The sequence below is a fragment of the Xenopus laevis genome, chromosome 7S, assembly GCF_017654675.1.
Source record: "Xenopus laevis strain J_2021 chromosome 7S, Xenopus_laevis_v10.1, whole genome shotgun sequence".
In the NCBI taxonomy this organism is placed as follows: domain Eukaryota; kingdom Metazoa; phylum Chordata; class Amphibia; order Anura; family Pipidae; genus Xenopus; species Xenopus laevis.
In genome coordinates this window covers 22,059,426-22,082,322 of record NC_054384.1, presented here as the reverse complement: position 1 = coordinate 22,082,322, position 22,897 = coordinate 22,059,426, and the positions used below count along the sequence as shown (strand labels likewise).

Here is a 22,897-nt window from a genome sequence, read left to right as displayed (position 1 = left end):
GCATGGCAGCAGGAGTAGTGCTAGGGGTTTATTTTTAATTTGGAAGATACTCCGTCCAACAGTCTAAAAGCATTTATATCTGAACAGACCATTGCTTCCCTCCAATCAGAGCTGTCAGCATTGTGCTACAAACCAAACAGAAAACCTCTTCACCCTATGCTCCTTAACCCATTGGAGAAAGCAGACAATATTTAAAGTGGACCTGTCACCCAGACATAAAAAGCTGTATAATAAAAGTCCTTTTCTCTAGGTCTGCTTGGGGGACACAGGGACAGTGGGTATAGCTGGAACCACTAGGAGGCAGGACACAATAAAAAAAATAGAAACTTGACCCCTCCTCCTCCTGCTATACCCCTCCTCTGTAGGCAGAGACACTCAGTTTCGTTGTGTCCTCAGGAGGTTAGGACCGTCTCCTGCATTCAGGAGTATTTTACTATTTATTTTGCTCTTTTATTTTTATTTCATTACAATTCCTTCACATTATATGGAGCTGGACAGCTACACTGAGTAGTCTGATCCATTACTTGAGGATGTCACCGGGGTCTCTTGTGCTGTGCACTGACCATCCAGCATTGATTCCCTCCCTCTGACATACAGAGAGAGGATGCGCTGGCCGGGACACAGGGCTGAGGTATAGCCAGGTTCATCCTGTTGCTCAATCCTCCTTATATGCCCCAAGGATCCCTACACTACAGTCTGGGAACTCCTGCCGTGGCTCATTTAAGGTAAGCATATATCCTTAATAGCAGCCTATTCACTCTCTGAGCCCCCCTCCCCCTCTGCACAATCCATCTGCCTTGCACAGCAGTATAGGAGACTTTGTTGCAACCTGCAGGTCACTAGTTCAGACCCAGGCAGTATGTTAATCAGCCTCCACCAAACACACAGGCACTTGATAAAGGGCTTCTGGCCTGAAACATGTTGTGTGCAATAAAGAGCACCTAGCAGCAAGGTCTGCCTTTTCACTTGCTTTCTCTCAGTACTCAGTAATTGGTTAATTTCCTACACCTGTAGCGGGTGTGGCTTACTGAGATTGAGAGCACAGCTGCCAAATCATCTCTACAAATTGTCCAGAATGGGAATGGCACTTATGTTTCCTACTGTCCTCACTGTCAGCAGCACAAGAGAGTTATTGTGGGCTTAGCACCAGTTGTGCACCACTATTTTACAAGAGACTTCACCAAGGCTGTCTTTCACTCTACCTGGGGAGGCAACGGCTGGGGCAGATTTTTCACTTACTGTACGGGCACCCTGTGTGCAACCCAAAAATTGCGCGCCTTATGCACCATTTTTCTAAGGTGTACGTCTGCACCATATGTCACCGCTAGGGGAGGGGCCATTCTTCGCACTCTCCATTGTGCGCCCAGGCAGCTACTTCCCATTGATTCTGGAGGAGGTTCCATTACTAGCAGACTCGCCACACTGGGCAGAACTCTTTCCCAGCTTCTCTGCAGCGCAGCCCCCCCCCCCTGTTTATACTAAGAACACAACAGGGCAGTACTGCTGACACAGTGGGGTTTTTAGCTAATGCCACAGGGCAGCAGGCTTTGTAATTACTGCCTTATCAGCCTTTACTCCCTTCCAAGGCTTTACTCCCAGCAGTACCCTGGGGAGGCATTTTCAGTTATATATATATCCTACATTATATATATTGTTAACTTAATTCCTCTCTTACAGGAACAGCTTGTGTACACCATGTCTGAAGGTACAGGTGATAACCTTTTTTCCAGGCCAGCAACTACTTCATCGGTTAAGTATTTAGCTTGTGCCAAATGCCGCATCTGGTCACAAGGACCCTCTGTGTTCCACGTGCAAGCCACCTGATGCAGTTTCGGAAACGTCAGAACTCCGTCCTCAGGTAAGCCAAGCCTCCCATGGGAACCCATCAGGCCACCCACCTGGACCCCCAGCCTCCCCCAGAATGGGCATCTAAGCTTGCCGCCGGCATTCCTAAATTGGTGGAGTCCTGTGGCTAGATAAGCCTCGGCCTAAGCCTCCAAAATGTAGAGCCCCCTCTCCTTCCGAGGATGAGTGTGAGGCGGAGTCCATCACTACTTCATCCCTGCCGCCTGACTCCGAGGAGGATCCGGCTCTGTCTGATGGTGAACTATCTCACAGTTCCGACCCAGAGTAAGGGGAATCCCCCCAAACTCTCCTCCGAGGCCATTGATTCCCTCATTTCAGTATTAAGACCCTTCACTTAAAGGAGCCTGAACCTAGTTGCAGTACCTCCTTGTTTAAGCGCCGCAGCAGGTCAGCAGGTCCTCACCTTCCTTTCCTCTCTCATGCTCAACTTGGGGGACATCGAGCAAATTATACAACAGGAATGGTTCAAGCCAGAGGGATGTTTCCAGGCTAACCACAGTTTTTCTCAAACTATATCCTTTTCCACAGGAACTAACGGAAAAGTGGACCTCCCCACCTTCAGTGGACGCGCCTGTCTCTCGACTATCTAAGGGCACTGCTTTACCAGTTCCTGATGCAGCCTCCTTCAAGGACTCCATGGACAAGAAGCTTGAGGGCATTCTAAGTTCCCTCTTCTCTGCTTCAGGTACCTCCCTTCGGCCTGTTCTAGACTCGGCTTGGGTAAGTAGAGCCGTCCAAACTTGGTCGGACGCCTTATGCCGAGCGATTGCCACAAGGGTCCCCCGTGAAGAACTCGCTCATTTGGCCTCGCAAATCAAGGAGGCTGACTACCTATGTGAAGCCTCCCTCGATGCGCTACAGGTGATTAGCAGAAATTCAGCCGACTTGACTTGTCGGTATCGGTTCGCAGATTTCTCTGGATGAAACTGCGGACTTGTCTTCAAAAAAGTCTCTCACGACACTCCACCACCTGCAGAGGACGCTTCAGTGGAAGGTCCAGGCTATCCTGGCAGTCCCGCAAGTCCACGTCTGCATTACTCACCCCTTCTTCCCTTCAGCGACTCAGCCGTAGGGGGGGGGAGACTTTGCAGGTTTGCCGACTCCTGGAAGAATCTGACTCAAGACGCGTGGGTACACAAGGTCGTGAGTCAGGGCTACCACCTAGAATTCGCTTCTCTCCCACCCCGCCGGTTCTTCATGTCCAGATATCCTCTGGGGCATCAAAAGGCTCAGGCGCTGCACGACGCGATCGGCAAGCTTATCCGTTCAGAGGTCATCATCCCTTTTCCAACTGAGGAGAGATTCCGAGGCTATTACTCAAACTTGTTTGTAGTCCCCAAGAAGGATGGATCTGTTCGGCCAATCCTGGACCTCAAGGAACTCCATACTTTCATTCGACCGCGAAGGTTCAGGTTGGAATCCCTCAGGTCTGTCATCGCGGCCCCAATTTTCTGTCCCCATCAGAGATTCTTGCGATTTGCCTTCCAAAATCGCCACTTCCCACTCACAGACCTTCCCCTTGGCCTGAACTCGGCCCCTCGTGTCTTTACCAAGATCATGTCGGTGGCCACTGCTCTAATCCGCACCAGGGGGATATCCATAACTCCTTATCTGGACGATCTCCTGATCAAGGCACCTTAATTTGCAGTGGCCCAGCAGGCGTTGCACTTCACCATGGTTCGATTACAGGAGTTTGGTTGGTTCATCAACCTGGACAAGTCCTCGTTAACCCCAAGCAAATCCATGGTCTTCCTCTGGATGCAGTTCAACACCCAGACACAAACTCTCCCAGTGACAAGGTCCAGCATTTGCGGACCCTCGTGCGGTCTCTCCTCTCGAAGTCCCACACCGCGAGATTCTACATGAAGGTGTTGGGAGTCATGGTTTCGATGATAGAATCAGTTCCCTTCACCCAACGTCACCTCAGGGAGCTTCAGTGGAATATTCTTGCGACCTGGAGGCACAAATCCCTTCTCCTGGAATTTCGTATATCCCGCAGGACTCAAGTCTCTCTTCTCTGGTTGATGCAAACCAGTCACCTGACCAGGGGCAGACCCCTAGGGGATCCACAATGGTGACTGCTCACCACAGATGCAAGCCTCTCCGGTTGGGGAGCAGTGCAGAGGGTCGGTCAGCGCAGGGTCGCTGGTCTCTATCGGAACAATGTCTTCACATCAACCTTCTTGAGATACAGACAATCCTACTCGCCTGTCAGCCATCTTCATTCCAGGTCTCTTAAACTGGGAAGCAGATTATCTCAGCAGACATCCCTAGATTCCTGCGAGTGGCCTGTAAAGGACAACATATTCCACAAGATCACTCAAAGATGGGGGACGCCAGAGGTCGATCACAATCTTAAAGTTGCTCTCTTCTTTGCAAGGTCCAGGGACCCTCTGGCGGCAGACGCCCTCACCTCTCCCTGGGACTTCCATCTTGCGTTCATTCCAAGAAAGATCAAGAAACTTCAGAGAGAACTCATACTCTCATCCTCATAGCTCCAACATGGCCCCGTAGATCCTGGGTCTAGGATCTAGTACATCTCTCAGTAGAGGAACCTTGGCCTCTCATCCTGGACCTTCTCTCTCAGGGTCCAATCCTTCACCACTGTCCTGCCACCCTCAATTTGATGGCGTGGCTACTGAAACTGCGATCCTAAGACGGAAGGGGTTCTCTCACACTGTCAAGCAAACCGGTCTCCGCCAAGACATACCATTGGGTCTGGTTTACTTTCCATTGGTGGTGCCAATGTAATGGTTTCAATTCACTGAAGTTTTCCACTCCACTCCTTCTGGCCTTATACAGGAGGGACTGTCCCTGCACATGTCCCTCGGATCACTGAAATCTCAGTTTTCGGCACTTCCATCCTGTTCCAAAGACCTCTCGCCTTGTTCCCAGATGTTAGGATTTTTCTTCAGGGAATGGCCCAAATAAAGCGCCCGGTACTTTCACCGGTGCCAAATTGGGACTTAACCCTAGTCCTACGTGCCCTGCAACACGCTCCCTTTAAACCCATGGATTCTATTCCACTTCAGTGGCTCACATGGAAAACAGTTTTTTCTGCTGGCTATTGCCTCAGCACGGAGAGTATCTGAGATCTCTGCCCAATCCTGTAGGTCTCCTCTGTTGACCTTCCACAACGACGGGGCAGTACTTCATACTTCTCCCTCTTTTCTTCCCAAGGTGGTTTCCACTTTCCACCTCAACCAGGAAATTACGATTCCTACCTTCTGTCCATCCCTTTCCAATGCGAAGGAAGCAGCACTGCACACCCTCGACCCCATTAGGGCCCTCAAATTTTACCTGCACCGGGTCGAGGACATCAGTCTATCGGACTCCTTGTCCTTAGACCACCATATCCTGATGGATAAAGCAGGCCATCCAGAGATCCTATTCATCACAGGGTCAGGTTCCCCCAGATCAATCAGGGCACATTCCGCCAGAGGGCTTTTCGAAAATAAGCCTCAGCGGAACAAGGCTGCAACGTGGACTTCAATCCATACTTTTGCCAAATTTTACCAGTTTGGCACCTTGTGGCATCTGACACCCACTATGGCAGGAAGGTACTTCAGGCTGCAGTGGCTGGTTCCACGTAGGCCTCTACTTCCCGCCCTAGATTCAGGGGACAGCTTTGGTACGTCCCCACTGTCCCTTTGTCCCCCAAGCAGACCTAGAGAAAAGGAGATTTTGTGTACTCACCGTTAAATCTCTTTCTCTTCAGTCGCTTGGGGGACACAGGGCTTCCCTCCCTGAATAGAGGCCTTCTCTTGGTTTCAGACTGTTCTTCTTGTAATTAGTTATCAGATTTTCTGTTGATTATTGATAACCTCCTGTTTCTCCTTTGGTACGAACTGAGTGTCTCTGCCTACAGAGGAGGGGTATAGCAGGAGGAGGAGGGGTCAAGTTTCTATTTTTTTATTGTGTCCTGCCTCCTAGTGGTTCCAGCTATACCCACTGTCCCTGTGTCCCCAAGCGACTGAAAAGAGAGAGATTTAACGGTGAGTACACAAAATCTCCTTTTCAATTTAAACATGAAATCCAAATTCTTTTTTTTTATTAAAGTGGTCATAGCTGTTATAAATCTTGGCTGTCAATCAAATATTGCCTGCCCCATCTCTATGCCTTAGGAGGCGGGACAAGCAATTACTTTCACTTTCCATTCAGCACTTCCTAGATTTCACTGCTCTCCCCACATTCCCCCAGTTCTCTTCACCATTTAATTGTGTAGCCAGTGCATGGGGATGGGCATCAGGTCCCCCATTCTGGTGCACAAACAAGATTCTGAGATGATGCAAGGCTTGTCTTAATAACAGTGTCCACAAAATGGCTTCTGCCTGCTTGATATAATTATGAATTCCCAGATTGATGGAAACGAGATTCAAATAATTTATACAGTGTAAGTAAAGTTAATTTTGCTTGACTAACATGATAAAATAGGATTTGGAATAACTTTTTTGGGTGACGGGTCCCATTTAACTCCAGATGTTTTATAAAATGAAGCTGTCCGGATTACTTAAAGCCAGTGCAAAGTACTAAATATATTGATAACTATTTCATTTGCTATTTAGATGGAAGCTATAGGAAACATCAACAGTGACATGAGGCGCTTCTTCCGAGTGAAGCTGAAAAACATCTTCACCAAGTTTATTCGAAAGTTCGGGTAAGATAGCCAACCGCCTACTTCTACAATACAAATGCGCAAAAATTATTCTAGTCTAGCTCCAACACTGGATATAATCAAGAACAAAGAAGAAATGGTATAGGTTTGAATTCCAAGGTGAAATTGAAATGAGTTTTTTAAAAATATCATTGTGTTGGTTGTATAAATATAATTTGAAAAAGGAGCTGTTTATTACCTATTGGTGGGTGGCACAGAAAGTACTTCAACTGTTATATCCATCCACTGTCTATTAGTATGCAGTCAGGGCCTAGCTGCTTCTTTGTTTTATCAGTCTCTGTTAAGGTGGCCGTGCATGGGCTGATAGATACTGCTGACTCTGTTCTGTCAGACCAAATTAGCAGGTTATTGATGTGTGTATGGGGCCCTTGGTAGGGCCTTGCCAACTGATTGAGAACTAAAAATCACCCAATGTCTATGGGGCTCTGTTGAAAATCTTATTTGGCCCAGTACATGGGTGGTTCAGTTAGGCAGTCATCTGCCAGTTTGGTGACCAAATGAGAGGATGTTTGGCCAGCTTTATACTGGAAAAGTTGCGTATTGATGTTACTGTGATGTCCTGTATGTGATTTGGTTATTCTAACCCACCATTTATCTGTCTATAATTTCAGGTTTGAGCTTGTGAAGTCTATGCTGCCTGAGGATTACCATAAAGTCCTAGTAAACATCCGTAAGGCTGAAGCAAAAAACAAGAAGCAGAAAGCATTAAAAGAAGCTGCAGCAGAGGGAGAGGAGGATGATCAAGACACCAAAAAGTTGAAGGGAGATAGGTAAGAGGGACAGCTAAAAACCCCTTCATTCATAAGTATAGCAGGTCTCTGACCTACAGTATATTGCCTACTTACAGTAGTTGTCTGTGCACTGAATGGCCCTTTGTAGACTGGTTAAATTTTGTCTTTTAGTATAGAAGATATTTTGGCTGATTCTGATGAAGAAGTAGAGGAAGAGAAACCAAGCAAACAACAGAAGAAACAAGCCCGGCAAAAGAGCCAGGCTTGGCTAAAAGAAGGGGAGGATGATGAACCTCTAAATTTCCTTGATCCCAAAGCTGCACAGCGTGTACTGGGTAAGGAATACATTTGATTTCTAGAAAGCAGAGGTCCTGGGACCATTTGAATTTATCTTTCACCTCTCTTCAGTGTTAGCTAGCACATATTCACAATATTGTTGTAAATGTCCTATTCTAACTAAAGGAACATCCAAGAGATTAAAAGAGAAGTAAAGCGTAAGTAAGCTAGAAATGTTGTACATTATGTTTTGGGCTTTTGTACCATATTTAAATATTATACAGTTCTGATATAAGCTGTTTCTTTAATGATTCTTATCTGATTTGAGTCACAACTAACTCTAAGTATATCCAAAAAGGGTTAAGAGTCATGGCTGTACCCTGTATTGGATTTATACGTATGTTTTTTTTGAAGATGTGTGATCTGCTTGTATCATAGCTACAAGGCCAGATGCAAAGAACACCAAACAAAAGCACGACTTTAAGACCTCGTCGGATGGGCGTCTCATAATTCAAGATGATGAAGCAGAAAAAGATAAGACTAAAGGTACAGAAGTGATTGAGCTACTTGGAGACCTTGAGAATGGATTTGTAAATGAGATTGGGTGGGGATTATTGCTACATTACTTATTATGATCTGCAGCATTCCTGTAACCCGCACCATTCAGCCACATTAGCTCTGATCCAATCTGGCAGGGGTCAGGGCAAATATGTCTCATGTTACTACATAAGCCTGAATGTGTAAAATGCTTTCACAGTTTAAATAGGAATGTAATCCACTGTTGCTTATAGGAGAAGTAAAGGCATTTTCTACTTAGGTGTGCCACACCTCCGCATCTTTAGCATTTGGTTTCAAACTGTACAGTATTAGTATTGTGCAAATACAGTATTCCACAGTTCAATAACCCATAGCAACAAAGCAGTCTTAGTTCTTAACTGATTAGTGGAATTGCTGATTGCTGGGAGTTACTGAACAAGGACAAATATGCTATTCTATAAACCAGAAAATCCATTATTGCCCATTATTTTTTTTTCTTTCATATTCTTGAGATATATTAGAAATCACTTAAAGGGAATGTCAACCCAAAAAAAAAAATTATTTTGCCTACAAAAAGAGAACATAATTCTAGGCAACTTTGCGATATATATTCATTATAAATGTTCTTTCGGTTTTTGAGTTATTTATGCATGTATTGCTATTGAAAGCCAGTTTGTCCCTTTTTAATCTCTACCCTGATGACTTTTGATACAATGTAAGACAATGTCTTTGCTGAGGAACTAAGACTTTTGCAACGTTGTTTAAAAAGTAACAACCAGGAGTTAAGCAAATGCTGCTTTCAAAGAAATTGTTTATTAAACAACTTAAAAAGCACTGACCATTTTTAATAAATGTATGTTGGAAAGTTGGTTAGAATAAGATTTTTTTATTGGGCAAAATTAATTTGGGGTTGACTTACCCTTTCAATTGGCATATAGATTATGCATAGACCTTTGGGATCCAACTGGTAGGTTATGGTGATCTTGGCTACTAATTTATCTAACCTATTTGAAGTTTTGCTTGTCTGTTATTTGAACTTTATAACAATCTATATATTTGCCAAAAAAGCACAGCTCCCGAGTTTCTTCTTTTAGAGCATTTAGATAATATTGTTGATAGAAGTATAGAACTGGTGATGCATTATAAGCTATGGTTATGTATTCTCCCCAAGAAAAGATGGAGCAGACGTCTGGCCATTAATAAAGAATGCACCCTGTATTATTTCATGTATTTTCTCCATTTTCTTATCTGTCACAATCTGGCTGCCAGTGTGTTCACTTTATAAATATTCACTTTATAAATATTCTTTAATCCTTTAACAGCTGTTGATGAAGAAATGGCAGATCTCATGCAGGATGTGGGAATTCGAAGTGTAAGTTTCCATATTTGGATAGTTGTTTTTATTTCAAACCTTTTAGTCTACAACTTGAAGTTCTACTCCGCATCATATCATATACAGGTATGGGACCTGTTATCCAGAATGCTCGGGACCTGGGGTTTTCTGGATAAAGGGTCTTTTCATAATTTGGATATTCATACTTTATGTCCTCTAGAAAATCATGTAAACATTAAATAAACCCAATAGGCTGGTTTTGCTTCAAATAAGGATTAATTATATCTTAGTTGGGATCAAGTACAAGCTACTGTTTTATTACAGAGAGAAAGGAAATTATTTTTAAAGATTTGGGTTATTTGATTATAATGGAGTCTATGGGGGACGGCCTTTCTGTAATTCGGATCTTTCTGGATAATGGATTTCCGGATAACTGATCCCATACCTGAATCATGTATTACCCCAGCCTCTTCTCTGTTTAAAGCTAAAGCCTCATCCCTTAATATAAATGACACACGTGTCTAACTACTTATAAATAATGATATAGGTAGTGTATTTCACTTCTATATGCCCCAAAGAGTGATAGTTGCATATATGCTTGGGCACAAAGATTATTGTGCCGTAATGGACTACCCCTTAAACATAATTTTAGGGTTTGTAGGATCTAGCCAATCAGAGAAGCAAAGAAAGCAATAGTATTCGTGACTTTTTTTCTCTTTTGGCTGCAATAAGAAGAAAGGCATTAGGGTTAAGTAAAAACCCTGTAGGTGTTTTAACGATATACCTTTATTTTTGCCTGTGGTATTTAATACAGGTAAAATTCCCTCTCATTTGCTCTTTTCTGTGCTCTTTGTATTATATAATAGCCAGTTACAAATGCATTTGATTTTGATAGTAATGTGTATTAGGGACTGACAACCAGTATGTGCACAGGTTTATTGAAACACATTCCATCCATTTTTGCTTTTTAACATTTAAATTGCTTCTTTAATTGATCCAAGAAATAACTATTATTCTGCTGGTAAAGCAGTGAATGGTCAGATGGGAATCATTGTTACATAAATTCTCACCCCAGTCACTCATTCAATCTCCATTTATATTCTTAAATGCCACATTTCAGGGATTTTCTTACTTGAGCTGAGATTATCTGCATTTCAGTGCAGTTGGGTGATGTTCAACCGTTATTTCCTGGCCTCTATGCTGTGTTCTAATTGGCTCTGATACATCTTTGGTTTTTAATATCAATTCAATAGTCCAACTTGTTACATGTTACAGCTATAAATTGTAATGCTGCTCTGCCTGGGGGACAGTTGTAGCTCTGGCCCCTTCTTTTTATTTTGGGGTACATAATAAAGGGTAAAAAGTGTCTGTTTGTTCCAGATGTTTTCTATTTGTTTAGACTGTCCAAGGGAAAGCAAATGCAGTTTCAGATTTCCGTTCAGAATTGCCAATTCCTAATTATAAGATCTTTGCTATTGACCACCTATAGCTGTGCCCCAAATTGTGTTATGCCAGACTGTTCAGCTACTGTGGGCTGATCAAACCGAAGGACAAACTTGCCCTGTCTATTCCAGATAGGATACATTAAATAATAATTTTCATCGTCTTCTTTTATTAGCATTTTTCTATAATGTAGGGTTAAAAACTCTATTTCTGGTTTATGCTGAATCTTTAAGAGATGCTTGGTTCAGAAAAAGTCACGCAAGCATTCTGCCATTTCTATAAATGTGGCCACTTTTTTAATACACGTAAATCCTCCTTTTATTATTACTAACATGTATTTATATTAGGGATGCACTGAATACACTTTTTTGGGTTCGGCCAAAACCCCCGAATACTTTGCGAAAGATTCAGCCGAATACCGAACCAAATCTGAATCCTAATTTGCATATGCAAATTAGGGGTGTAAAGGGGAAACATTTTTCACTTCCTTGTTTTGTGACAAAAAGTCACACAATTTCTTTTCCCGCCCCTAATTTTCATATGCAAGTTAAGATTCGGTTCGGCGATGCCTGAATCTGCACCATGGGGTAAGTAAAAAGTTAGGGGCATTTCCCCGGGGTAGCAGCTAGGCTGGGGGGTCTTTGTAGGGTAGGTTTTTTTTTTTAAATAAGGGGTTGAATTCTACTTTAAAGTTGCTGTTCTGTGATTCACAAACATGTCAAAATGTAGATGCAATAATAAAATTGCAGAGCCTTGGGCCTTTGGTGAATGAAATGCATTTTAGTCCATCAAATATATTATTTGTTGCTATAGCTTTTTTCCCTTTCCTTCACTACAGAAAAAAGCTCAGAAGAAGAGATTTCGAGAACATGACGACGACGACTATGATGACGCCGCAGACAAAAAACCACAGTATAAATGTACGCTAATTCTTGTGCTTGTGTTGGTACAGTTCTCCCTCTTGAGTTAATGTATATGTTATTTCATGTGTAGGTTTGAAATGGTTGCATAGAGAATGTCTCAAGCCACTCCATACTGCTCATTATATACTTCCTCTCTATTCATTTTATTGGAGATGCGTGCCTCTGGCACTTTTACCCTTCAACTGATTAAGTTGCTGCTTTTAAAGGGCAAACAGATTGGGGTTTGATTTTTTTTTTTTAATGACATCCGCTTGTTTATTTGTTGTGCACCCTGCTATTTTACATAGTCAATTGCAGACACTTTCTTTCATTAACAAGTCCATACAAGTGAAAAGCAGTTAATACCAATAAAATATATCCCACTCCTAATAGTGAATAGTTACAAATTGCAACGGCTGAAGAGTTTACCATTCCCAGTGAGCAGCAATCAGTTGCTTAGGAAACGGCACTGAGAGGGTCGGAGTTCTGGAACGGTTATTCCATGGGGTTGTTATTCCTGATTTCACTTGTTCAAAGCAGTGACTCAGAAAAAGACCAAACCTTAATTTATATGAACTGCAACATTCCTTTACATCACATCCCTGCAGTTTTGTACAAACGTTCTTGCTGTGTACACTGCATATTCTGGGAGTTAAAAGAACCGTAACAACAAAAAAAGAAAAACTTTTAAGTTATTAAATTATAATGTACTGTTTTTATGAATTGGTAAAAGTTATGTTTTGATTATGGAGCCAGATTTAAACAGATTAACTGGGATTCTATTTGGAGGATTATTTTGCTGCAGTCACTGGTTCTGCAGAGTTGGAGAAAGTTGTTATTAAACAATACAAAAACTATAAAATCCACATTAGATTACATGACAACAAAGGACCCAGTGCAGTCTGCATATTCCGATTAATCAGTCTTGCTGTATCGGCTTCTGGCAGCTGTTATTTGACTTGTGCTGTTTTGATAATTGATAACGATCCCTAAGCAGCCCAGACCACACTGAGCATGTGCACAGTCTTGGTCTTTCAAAGATGTTTAACAAAGTTACAAGATGGTGACCCCCTGTGGCCAACTTTGAAAGCATAAATTATTTGTTTGATTAGGCTTGTGGTGCAGTAAGTTCATGTTTATATTTAGTATACAAAATACAGCATTTCTAGCCTTATTCTATTTTAGACTTTACTTCCCATTTAAAACCAAGAAGCTATAGCACACAATTTCTCCAGGGCAGGGGCACTATAAGACTTTCATTTTTCTCACGTCTCAACAGACACAAGCATTTGTTGCTGTAATGTCATTTACTTCATTCTTCCTTCTGTTCAGATGAAAAGTTAATTTTTTTAATCAAAGCATCTTTGTTTTTAGGTATAATGATTTAGAGATTTAATTGTTGGCTTCCTGTTGCTACTCTCTCATGGTTTACATGCTTAGCTTAGCAGCAAAGGCAAGTAATTATGTGGCACTGCAGAGAGTAGGCATCTGGTTTGCATATTCACAAAACTGTTTTATTCTATCAAGTACTTTATAGGCATCATTGAATGTGTGATACTTTGTGCAAAAGGAGCATTAGTAACCCTGTGTAGAACCGAATGAGCTCATGGTGACAGGTGTCTGCTTCATTTTGCATCCTGAATTTCTCCTACACAACATGTTTTCCTCTTTGCTATTCAGAAAATAGATCACTTTGGGTAAAAATGTGCCTAATTTGCAGTGAGCAGAGCTACTGACTAGCATTGATCTTACCTTGATTTTTGTGTCTTTTTTTGACAGCTGGAGGCTCTGGAATACACAGACCAATCTCCAAAAAGACAGAAAGTGGAGCAAACTACAAAACTAAGGTATACGACAGACCATTGCATAAAATAAATACTAATGTTTTTGGCCTTGCCCTGACTTACCATAACCCCACCCAGCTCCATTCTAATCACTCCATGTTTTAATTGCATCCAGACCCATTTCAGATGTCAATTTGTGGCAGTAATGTTACAGTGGACAATAGTTTCTAGTACTGGAAATTTACTGTATTAAAAATTAAGCAAAGTTCAATTCTTTGCTTGAGAGATATCATTTGGGTCAGTGCCATGCAGGTCCGGACTGGCAAATGCCAGAAGGGCTGCTGTAAGGTCCCATAGACAGTCACTATCTAGTGGGCTGGTGGGAGGCTTTTGGGGCCTCTGTATACTTGGAATGCCAGGGCCTATTTTGACTCCCAGTCAAATGCAAAGCTGTCAGTTGCATCATTTAAATGAAAACTATAGTCCCAAAATGAATATTTATGCAACAGTTAATATCAAATTAAGTGGAATATTAAAGAATCTTACCAAACTGGTGTATATATATATTTTAATAAATATTGCCTTTTTACATCTCTTGCCGTTTTGTGATGGTCTGTGTGCTGCCTCAGAGATCACCTGACCAGAAATACTACGATTTTAACTGTAACAGGAAGAAGTGTGGAAGCAAAAGACACAACTCTGTCTGTTAATTGGCTCATGTGGCCTAACATATATGGTTTGTTTGTGTGCACAGTGAATCATACGATAACAGGGGGCGAATCTTATTTTTTAAAATGGCAATTTTCTATTTATGATTACCCAATGGTACATACTACTAGAAAAGTATATTATTATGAAAATGGTTTATTTACATGAAGCAGGGTTTTACATATGAGCTGTTTTATTCAATATCTTTTTATAGAGACCTACATTGATCGCGGGGTATAGTTTTCCTTTAAGTTAGGGGACAACAAGCAGCATGTTGCTTTTAAATTTCTGGTTAGGGGTTGGTGCTTTGGGTTAAGGTGGTCATACACGGGCAGATTAAAGCTGCCGATATTGGTCCTTAACACTGGTTCGGCAGCTTTTCTGACCATGTGTGGGGGCTTCCGATGAGTCTCCACGATCTATATCAAAAATCGTCCAGATCACGATCAGGGAGCTTTATTTTGCTGGCGTTCGAGAACCGCATTGGCTAGTTGATGTGGTCCTATCCTCTTCATTGTAATCTGATTGTTCGGCCCTAGGGCTGAATGTTGGTATTAACCCAGTATCGCCCTGCCGTGGGTGAAAGATCCATTGATTTGGCAAGGTAGCTAAATGAGCGGATCTTATCATGTATGGCCACCCTTACACATTATAGCATTGAGATATTTAATCAGCGCCCGTCTCCCTTACCTTAGGCTGGTATAGCTCTACCTCTCTTCATTCCTCTTCTACGTCTCAATGATTTACTAGCCACGTTCATACATGGACATTTAAGATGCCAATTCGGTTCCTTTAGACCAATTTGGCAGCTTATTTGCCAGTGTATGGGGACCTCCAATGGGCCTCCCCAACCGATATCTGGCCAAAAATCATCTAGTTGATGTGGCCCTCGTCCCATTGGTTGGTGGACCTTTGGTGGGCTTATCAGGGGGGAAAGAGTCTTATTTTGTTTGGCCACCTCACCACATGAGCAGATCTTTTAGTGTATTGCTTCCTTAATATTAAACTAAAGCAGAGGACTGCATTTTCGTGGAATGTTTTGTATGTTTGAGTACTGGAAGTCGTCATTCATGGATGTCTTTTGCATTTCTTCTTAACAGAAAGGAAAAGGTGATGTGAAACAACAAGGCAAGCACGATCCATATGCATACATCCCTCTAAACAAAGCCAACCTTAACCGGAGGTAATTCTACTGTCCCTTGCACTGGGGAAAGATACTTGCCTTTTTATTGTTAAAGGGTCACAGCTGTACATTTGTTTTCTATGCGGGAATTCGCTGCTGGACAGTATTTCTTGGAAAAAATCTGAGAAAAGGCTGTGACCTTTATTCTTTTTTTCCTTGTTTGTAATTTGGGATGCGCAGAATTCACTATTTTAGGATTTAGCCAAATCGCAAATTCTTCACAAAAGGAACTGAATCCGAATCCTAATGAGCATATGTAAATTAGGGAAACGAGGGGTAAAAGAGAACCACACGCGCAGAGAGCAGTTAAAAATGTTTTTCGGTTACCTTGTTGTGTGACGAAAAGTCGCATGATTTTTAGGGTTCGGTTAGGATGCAAACCAAATCCTGGATTCTGTGCATCCCTATTTGTAATCCATAGCACATTCTGGAACTTCAGGGGCAGAGTTCTCTTTTATTCCTTCCTTTATTCTCTTTTTTTACTGGCTATTTTTCTCTCAGCTTTATCTTTGTTCCTCATTTCCTGTGTCTCGTCTTTCTTAATAGGCTTTCTTTTGACTTCTTGTACAGTATTTACTCCAAACACTAGAAAAGCCTTTTTAAAAATAACAGATCAGACTGGAATGTGGTATGTTTTTTAAAGTATGTTTCTTGGATACACTCATGAATCCTCTGTTTCCGTTTGTAGGAAAAAAGCAAAGATGCAAGGCCAGTTTAAAGGCATGGTGAGAGCAGCACAAAGAGGAGCACAGAGTGGACTGAAAAAGAGAAAAGACAGAAAGCGTTAAGGTTTTATCTTCAAAGTGCAAGACTGTGTTTGAAGCAGTGTGCACAATGCAGAGCAACCGACCTCTCTTGAACCGCTCACCCGCTAGGAAGAAGTGTGTAGCTCTGCCATATTCATCTATCAGGGCAGAACTTCCTTCATTAGGATTCATCAGGAAAGCGAGGGAACAAGTCATTCATTTCCTATTTAAATTAACTACTGTGATTTATAAACTGCAGTGGAAGCTCTGTAAACTAAACCCCATTAAAATATATTATCTGTTTGTAATTTTTCCAGTGATGCAAGTGAACTTATTTTTCCCTGCCGCGGGCAATGGCATTTTTCCATTCAGCATTTGGATTCTTGATCCTGCGGCGAAATTTGCATGATCAGAAAAAACCTGCATTATTCAGAGAGCTAGTATTCCAGGCTTTTTCTGATGTGAGTCATGGATCCTGATTTAAATCCAAAATGAGTGGGATGTTTAATGCCGACTGCTTTTTGGGACAACTGTTCCTATTGCCTTGAGAAATCTGTTTTCAGTCTTATTTGATTTCTAATGGCACTGTGTTATGCAGGTCACGCATAGCTAGCAATGAGCAACACTTAATGGGTGCATTCACAACAGGTTTAACATTAAAAGCCGTATTTGGGTTCAACATTGACCAGCCTGAATGCCTTGCCGGCACTGAATGGTTAATCATCACTCTGAATGTGGTTGGAGTGACGCAGCCTCCTTATACCCACTCGGCTCTTCTGTAGTAAACAACTAAACATTTGTTATTGTAAGACATCTGAAAATCCTTAAGTGTGCTCCCTGAAGGGGATGCCCTGCATTCTGCTCTAATGTTTGACCACCAAGTATTATGTGATCACAAGATTTTGATCCTGCAAGAAAAAACGCTCACCGCAGAAAGTGGCTCCTTGTTTTTTTAATATGACAACCACAAACTTGTTTGTGACTGCTGCTGCTGCATTTGAAATCATTTTAAAATCCCAAAAATAACAGTTTCACTGACATTTTGCCCGGCTTTGATTTTTTGATTGCTCTGAACTGAGAGCACACTATGGCTTTCCGCTTAAAGGGTCAGTAAGAGTAAAGTAAAGTCATTAACTGACATCTAATTACATTTTTTTTTTTTAAAGTTTGTTTAAAGCCGTGGTTTGTGGTATTTAATTTGTTGACGAGACAAACTCCAACCTGAGTAGTTTGTGTTCAGTATTAAAGGAACGGTAAAGCCAAAAAAATTAAAGTATTTTTAAGTAATTAAAGTAGAATGTACTGTTCCCCTGCACAGGTGAAACTGACCAGAAACACATTGTTGATCTAAGCAAACTTTTGTGTAGCAATGGAGGCAGTTGAAATTGGGCTAAATTGCAGAGGGTAAATAGCTGATATCAGATAAGCTCTGTAGAATACCATTATATTGTACAGAGCTTATCTCCTATGTAACGTGAACCTTAATGACTGACCCCACAGCTACATAGCCATGTATTTATGACTATAGTAGTTCTTTAGGGTAACTAGTGCAGGGCAACAACAGTACTATTTATTTCTCTAGGTCTGCTTGGGGGACACAGGGACAGTGGGGTATAGCTGGAACCACTAGGAGGCAGGACACAATAAAAAAAATAGAAACGACCCCTCCTCCTCCTGCTATACCCCTCCTCTGTAGGCAGAGACACTTAGTTTCGTTGTGTCCTCAGGAGGTTAGGACCGTCTCCTGCATTCAGGAGTATTTTACTATTTATTTTGCTCTTTTATTTTTATTTCATTACAATTCCTTCACATTATATGAAGCTGGACAGCTACACTGAGTAGTCTGATCCATTACTTGAGGATGTCACCTTGTGCTGTGCACTGACCATCCAGCATTGATTCCCTCCCTCTGACATACAGAGAGAGGATGCGCTGGCCGGGACACAGGGCTGAGGTATAGCCAGGTTCATCCTGTTGCTCAATCCTCCTTATATGCCCCAAGGATCCCTACACTACAGTCTGGGAACTCCTGCCGTGGCTCATTTAAGGTTAGCATATATCCTTAATAGCAGCCTATTCACTCTCTGAGCCCACCTCCCCCTCTGCACAATCCATCTGCCTTGCACAGCAGTATAGGAGACTTTGTTGCAATCTGCAGGTCACTAGTTCAGACCCAGGCAGTATGTTAATCAGCCTCCAGCAAACACACAGGCACTTGATAAAGGGCTTCTGGCATGTTGTGTGCAATAAAGAGCACCTAGCAGCAAGTTCTACCTTTTCACTTGCTTTCTCTCAGTTCTCTAACTAATTGGTTAATTTCCTACACCTGGAGCGGGGGTGGCTTACTGAGATAATGAGCACAGCTGCCAAATCATCTCTACAAATTGTCCAGAATGGGAATGGCACTTATGTTTCCTACTGTCCTCACTGTCAGCAGCACAAGAGAGTTATTGTGGGCTTAGCACCTGTTGCGCACCACTATTTTACAAGAGACTTCACCAAGGCTGTCTTTCACTCTACCTGGGGAGGCAACGGCTGGGGCAGATTTTGCACTTACTGTATGTGCACCCTGTGTGCAACCCAAACAGTGCGCGCCAGTGCCTTATGCACCATTTTTCTAAGGCGTGCGTCTGCACCATATGTCACTGCTAGGGGAGGGGCCATTCTTCGCACTCTCCATTGTGCGCCCAGGCAGCTACTTCCCATTGATTCTGGAGGAGGTTCCATTACTAGCAGACTCGCCACACTGGGCAGAACTCTTTCCCAGCTTCTCTGCAGCGCAGCCCCCCCCCCCTGTTTATACTAAGAACACAACAGGGCAGTACTGCTGACACAGTGGGGTTTTTAGCTAATGCCACAGGGCAGCAGGCTTTGTAATTACTGCCTTATCAGCCTTTACTCCCCTCCAAGGCTTTACTCCCAGCAGTACCCTGGGGAGGCATTTTCAGTTATATATATATATCCTACATTATATATATTGTTAACTTAATTCCTCTCTTACAGGAACAGCTTGTGTACACCATGTCTGAAGGTACAGCCTCCCCCAGAATGGGCATCTAAGCTTGCCGCCGGCATTCCTAAATTGGTGGAGTCCCGTGGCTAGATAAGCCTCGGCCTAAGCCTCCAAAATGTAGAGCCCCCTCTCCTTCCGAGGATGAGTGTGAGGCGGAGTCCATCACTACTTCATCCCTGCCGCCTGACTCCGAGGAGGATCCGGCTCTGTCTGATGGTGAACTATCTCACAGTTCCGACCCAGAGTAAGGGGAATCCCCCCAAACTCTCCTCCGAGGCCATTGATTCCCTCATTTCAGTATTAGAGACCCTTCACTTAAAGGAGCCTGAACCTAGTTGCAGTACCTCCTTGTTTAAGCACCGCAGCAGGTCAGCAGGTCCTCACCTTCCTTTCCTCTCTCATGCTCAACTCGAGCAAATTATACAACAGGAATGGGTCAAGCCAGAGGGATGTTTCCAGGCTAACCGCCGTTTTTCTCAAACTATATCCTTTTCCACAGGAACTAACGGAAAAGTGGACCTCCCCACCTTCAGTGGACGCTCCTGTCTCTCGACTATCTAAGGGCACTGCTTTACCAGTTCCTGATGCAGCCTCCTTCAAGTACTCCATGGACAAGGGGTTCTCTGACACTGTCATTCTACCATGCGTGCAGCCCGCAAACCGGTCTCCGTCAAGACGTACCATTGGGTCTGGTTCACTTTCCATTGGTGGTGCCAATGTAATGGTTTCAATTCACTGACGTTTTCCACTCCACTCCTTCTGGCCTTATACAGGAGGGACTGTCCCTGCACATGTCCCTCGGATCACTGAAATCTCAGTTTTCGGCACTTCCATCCTGTTCCAAAGACCTCTCGCCTTGTTCCCAGATGTTAGGATTTTTCTTCAGGGAATGGCCCACATAAAGCGCCCGGTACTTTCACCGGTGCCAAATTGGGACTTAACCCTAGTCCTACGTGCCCTGCAACATGCTCCCTTTAAACCCATGGATTCTATTCCACTTCAGTGGCTCACATGGAAAACAGTTTTTTCTGCTGGCTATTGCCTCAGCACGGAGAGTATCTGAGATCTCTGCCCAATCCTGTAGGTCTCCTCTGTTGACCTTCCACAACGACAGGGCAGTACTTCATACTTCTCCCTCTTTTCTTCCCAAGGTGGTTTCCACTTTCCACCTCAACCAGGAAATTACGATTCCTACCTTCTGCCCATCCCTTTCCAATGCGAAGGAAGCAGCACTGCACACCCTCGACCCCGTTAGGCCCTCAAGTTTTACCTGCACCGGGTCGAGGACATCCGTCTATCGCACTCCTTGTCCTTAGACCACCATATCCTGATGGATAAAGCAGGCCATCCAGAGATCCTATTCATCACAGGGTCAGGTTCCCCCAGATCAATCAGGGCACATTCCGCCAGAGGGCTTTTCGAAAATAAGCCTCAGCGGAACAAGGCTGCAACGTGGACTTCAATCCATACTTTTGCCAAATTTTACCAGTTTGGCACCTTGTGGCATCTGACACCCACTATGGCAGGAAGGTACTTCAGGCTGCAGTGGCTGGTTCCACGTAGGCCTCTACTTCCCGCCCTAGATTCAGGGGACAGCTTTGGTACGTCCCCACTGTCCCTGTGTCCCCCAAGCAGACCTAGAGAAAAGGAGATTTTGTGTACTCACCGTTAAATCTCTTTCTCTTCAGTCGCTTGGGGGACACAGGGCTTCCCTCCCTGAATAGAGGCCTTCTCTTGGTTTCAGACTGTTCTTCTTGTAATTAGTTATCAGATTTTCTGTTGATTATTGATAACCTCCTGTTTCTCCTTTGGTACGAACTGAGTGTCTCTGCCTACAGAGGAGGGGTATAGCAGGAGGAGGAGGGGTCAAGTTTCTATTTTTTTATTGTGTCCTGCCTCCTAGTGGTTCCAGCTATACCCCACTGTCCCTGTGTCCCCCAAGCGACTGAAGAGAAAGAGATTTAACGGTGAGTACACAAAATCTCCTTTTTGCTTTCATTGTACTTACAATAGCAGCAGTCATTGGTGGACAAAATGTCAGTAACTGCCTGTTATTTTTCCTAATGTCTTTTTAAAGGAGAACCAAACCCTTAATTATAAATACTCCTACCATATATAGACCCCTTTCCATGCTCCCCCAACCTATGTGTTACCCCCAGTAAATGCCCCTACCTCTTTACTTACCCCATGGTGCAGATCCTGTGCAGAGGAGTTGACGGCGCCATCTTCTTCTCTTCGGTAATCTTGGGGTCTTCTTCCCGCGATTCAGCAAGAACTCCTCTTCACAGAATCTGCAATGAGCAATAAACATGGTCTGATTTGAATGCTCGTTCCCTGGATTAATAACCAATGCCAAGAAATAGATGTTGGCCGCAGACTATGCCCATGGGCTTGTTACTGTGCTGAGCCAGTGGGAATTTCATAACCAATTCAGTTAACTCTGCTCAGGACTCCGATATGATATTAATTGGTTACTGTTATTTTAAATATGTAGTTATGTCCTGACAGGTCACAGATGCAGCCGATTCTCTTAATAGGCACATTTTTAGCTCAATTCAGACTGCCAGGATTAGTTATCCAGTTTGTCCATTTTTGATTGAGCTCATGACATGTGCATGTACGTTTTAGTGCAGAAATAGAATTCCAGCTGCAGTGCTGTTCCTGCCTTTTTAAAAGGGTCTTTTTATAAAAGGGGGAAATAGAACATTCAATACTACATCATCACAAAAAGGCTCCATAGCATGTACAAGTAAATTGTGTGCAGGATTATCTTTCTGAACAAGAGTTTGCGTTTTCATCCTTTTGCTAAATATGCTGCAAATATTTAAAAATTGCCTAATACTGCTGGGGAGCCATATACAGTTGTGTTCAGAATAATAGCAGTCTGTTTACAAAAGCAAATAAAGCTCAAAAGCCTTATAATAGCTTTTATTTCCATACACACAAATGCATTGGGAACACTGCACATTCTATTCCAAATCAAAACACTGCAGAAAGTGAAGAAAATTGAATATTAGGCTGTTCCAAAAAATAGCAGTGTCTGCATTCTTTACAAACTCAAACATTCCCTGTGTAAACTGAAATTTGTTTCAAGATGTTGCTTTCCTTTAAATCACCCATTTCAAGGGCATTTCCTCTTCACCATAAGGCAACATGACCTCTTCAAGTATATTAATGTATTGAAACTGATCCATGATCCCTGGTATGTGATAAATAGGCCCAACACCAGAGTATGAGAAACATCCCCATATGATGCTTGTGCCACCATGTTTCACACTGTACTGTGACTTGAATTCATAGACCCAAAAAGAACAATCTTGCTTTCATCAGTCCACAAAATGTTGTTTGCAGTCAATTGGTGGACTTGGAAAAATCTAAGTTTTTTTTGGGAAAAGCTTCGAATCGAATGCGATATTCCTTCGATTCGTACAATTCGAATTCGGCCGAATATGGACCCATTTGATCGAAAACTGACCTATTCGACCAAAAAAAAAAAAACAGACTTAATTTCGGTTGGTCTTTTTAAATTCAAATTTTGAAGTTTTTTCAATTCAAAATTCGACACTTGATAAATATGCCCCTAAGAGTATTAATATAATAATCAACCCTCCCTTTGCTGCTATAAGAAGCTATGTTCTTGAATGGCTTTATAAGGAGGTTGGACTTGATAGACTTGCAAAGGGTAAGAGTCTAGGGAGTA

The 22,897-nt window shown here is 42.7% G+C and overlaps 1 protein-coding gene across 2 annotated transcripts in view; it reads left to right on the top strand.

Moving 5' to 3' along the window:
- The window catches only part of rrp12.S (ribosomal RNA processing 12 homolog S homeolog), a 52,236-nt gene extending 35,740 nt beyond the window's left edge, over nucleotides 1–16,496 (top strand). Inside the window, exons 26-34 of one of the 2 annotated variants that reach the window (XM_018227466.2) lie at nucleotides 6,432–6,523; nucleotides 7,153–7,311; nucleotides 7,444–7,607; nucleotides 7,987–8,094; nucleotides 9,408–9,457; nucleotides 11,700–11,781; nucleotides 13,543–13,610; nucleotides 15,356–15,438; nucleotides 16,127–16,496. In XM_018227466.2, coding sequence (XP_018082955.1) covers nucleotides 6,432–6,523; nucleotides 7,153–7,311; nucleotides 7,444–7,607; nucleotides 7,987–8,094; nucleotides 9,408–9,457; nucleotides 11,700–11,781; nucleotides 13,543–13,610; nucleotides 15,356–15,438; nucleotides 16,127–16,226 — 906 coding nt within the window. In that variant the 3' untranslated portion in view covers nucleotides 16,227–16,496. Of the gene's footprint in view, nucleotides 1–6,431; nucleotides 6,524–7,152; nucleotides 7,312–7,443; nucleotides 7,608–7,986; nucleotides 8,095–9,404; nucleotides 9,458–11,699; nucleotides 11,782–13,542; nucleotides 13,611–15,355; nucleotides 15,439–16,126 lie in introns of both variants that reach the window. The other variant, XM_018227465.1, reaches the window with a different exon arrangement.
- Nucleotides 16,497–22,897: the final 6,401 nt, after the last annotated feature.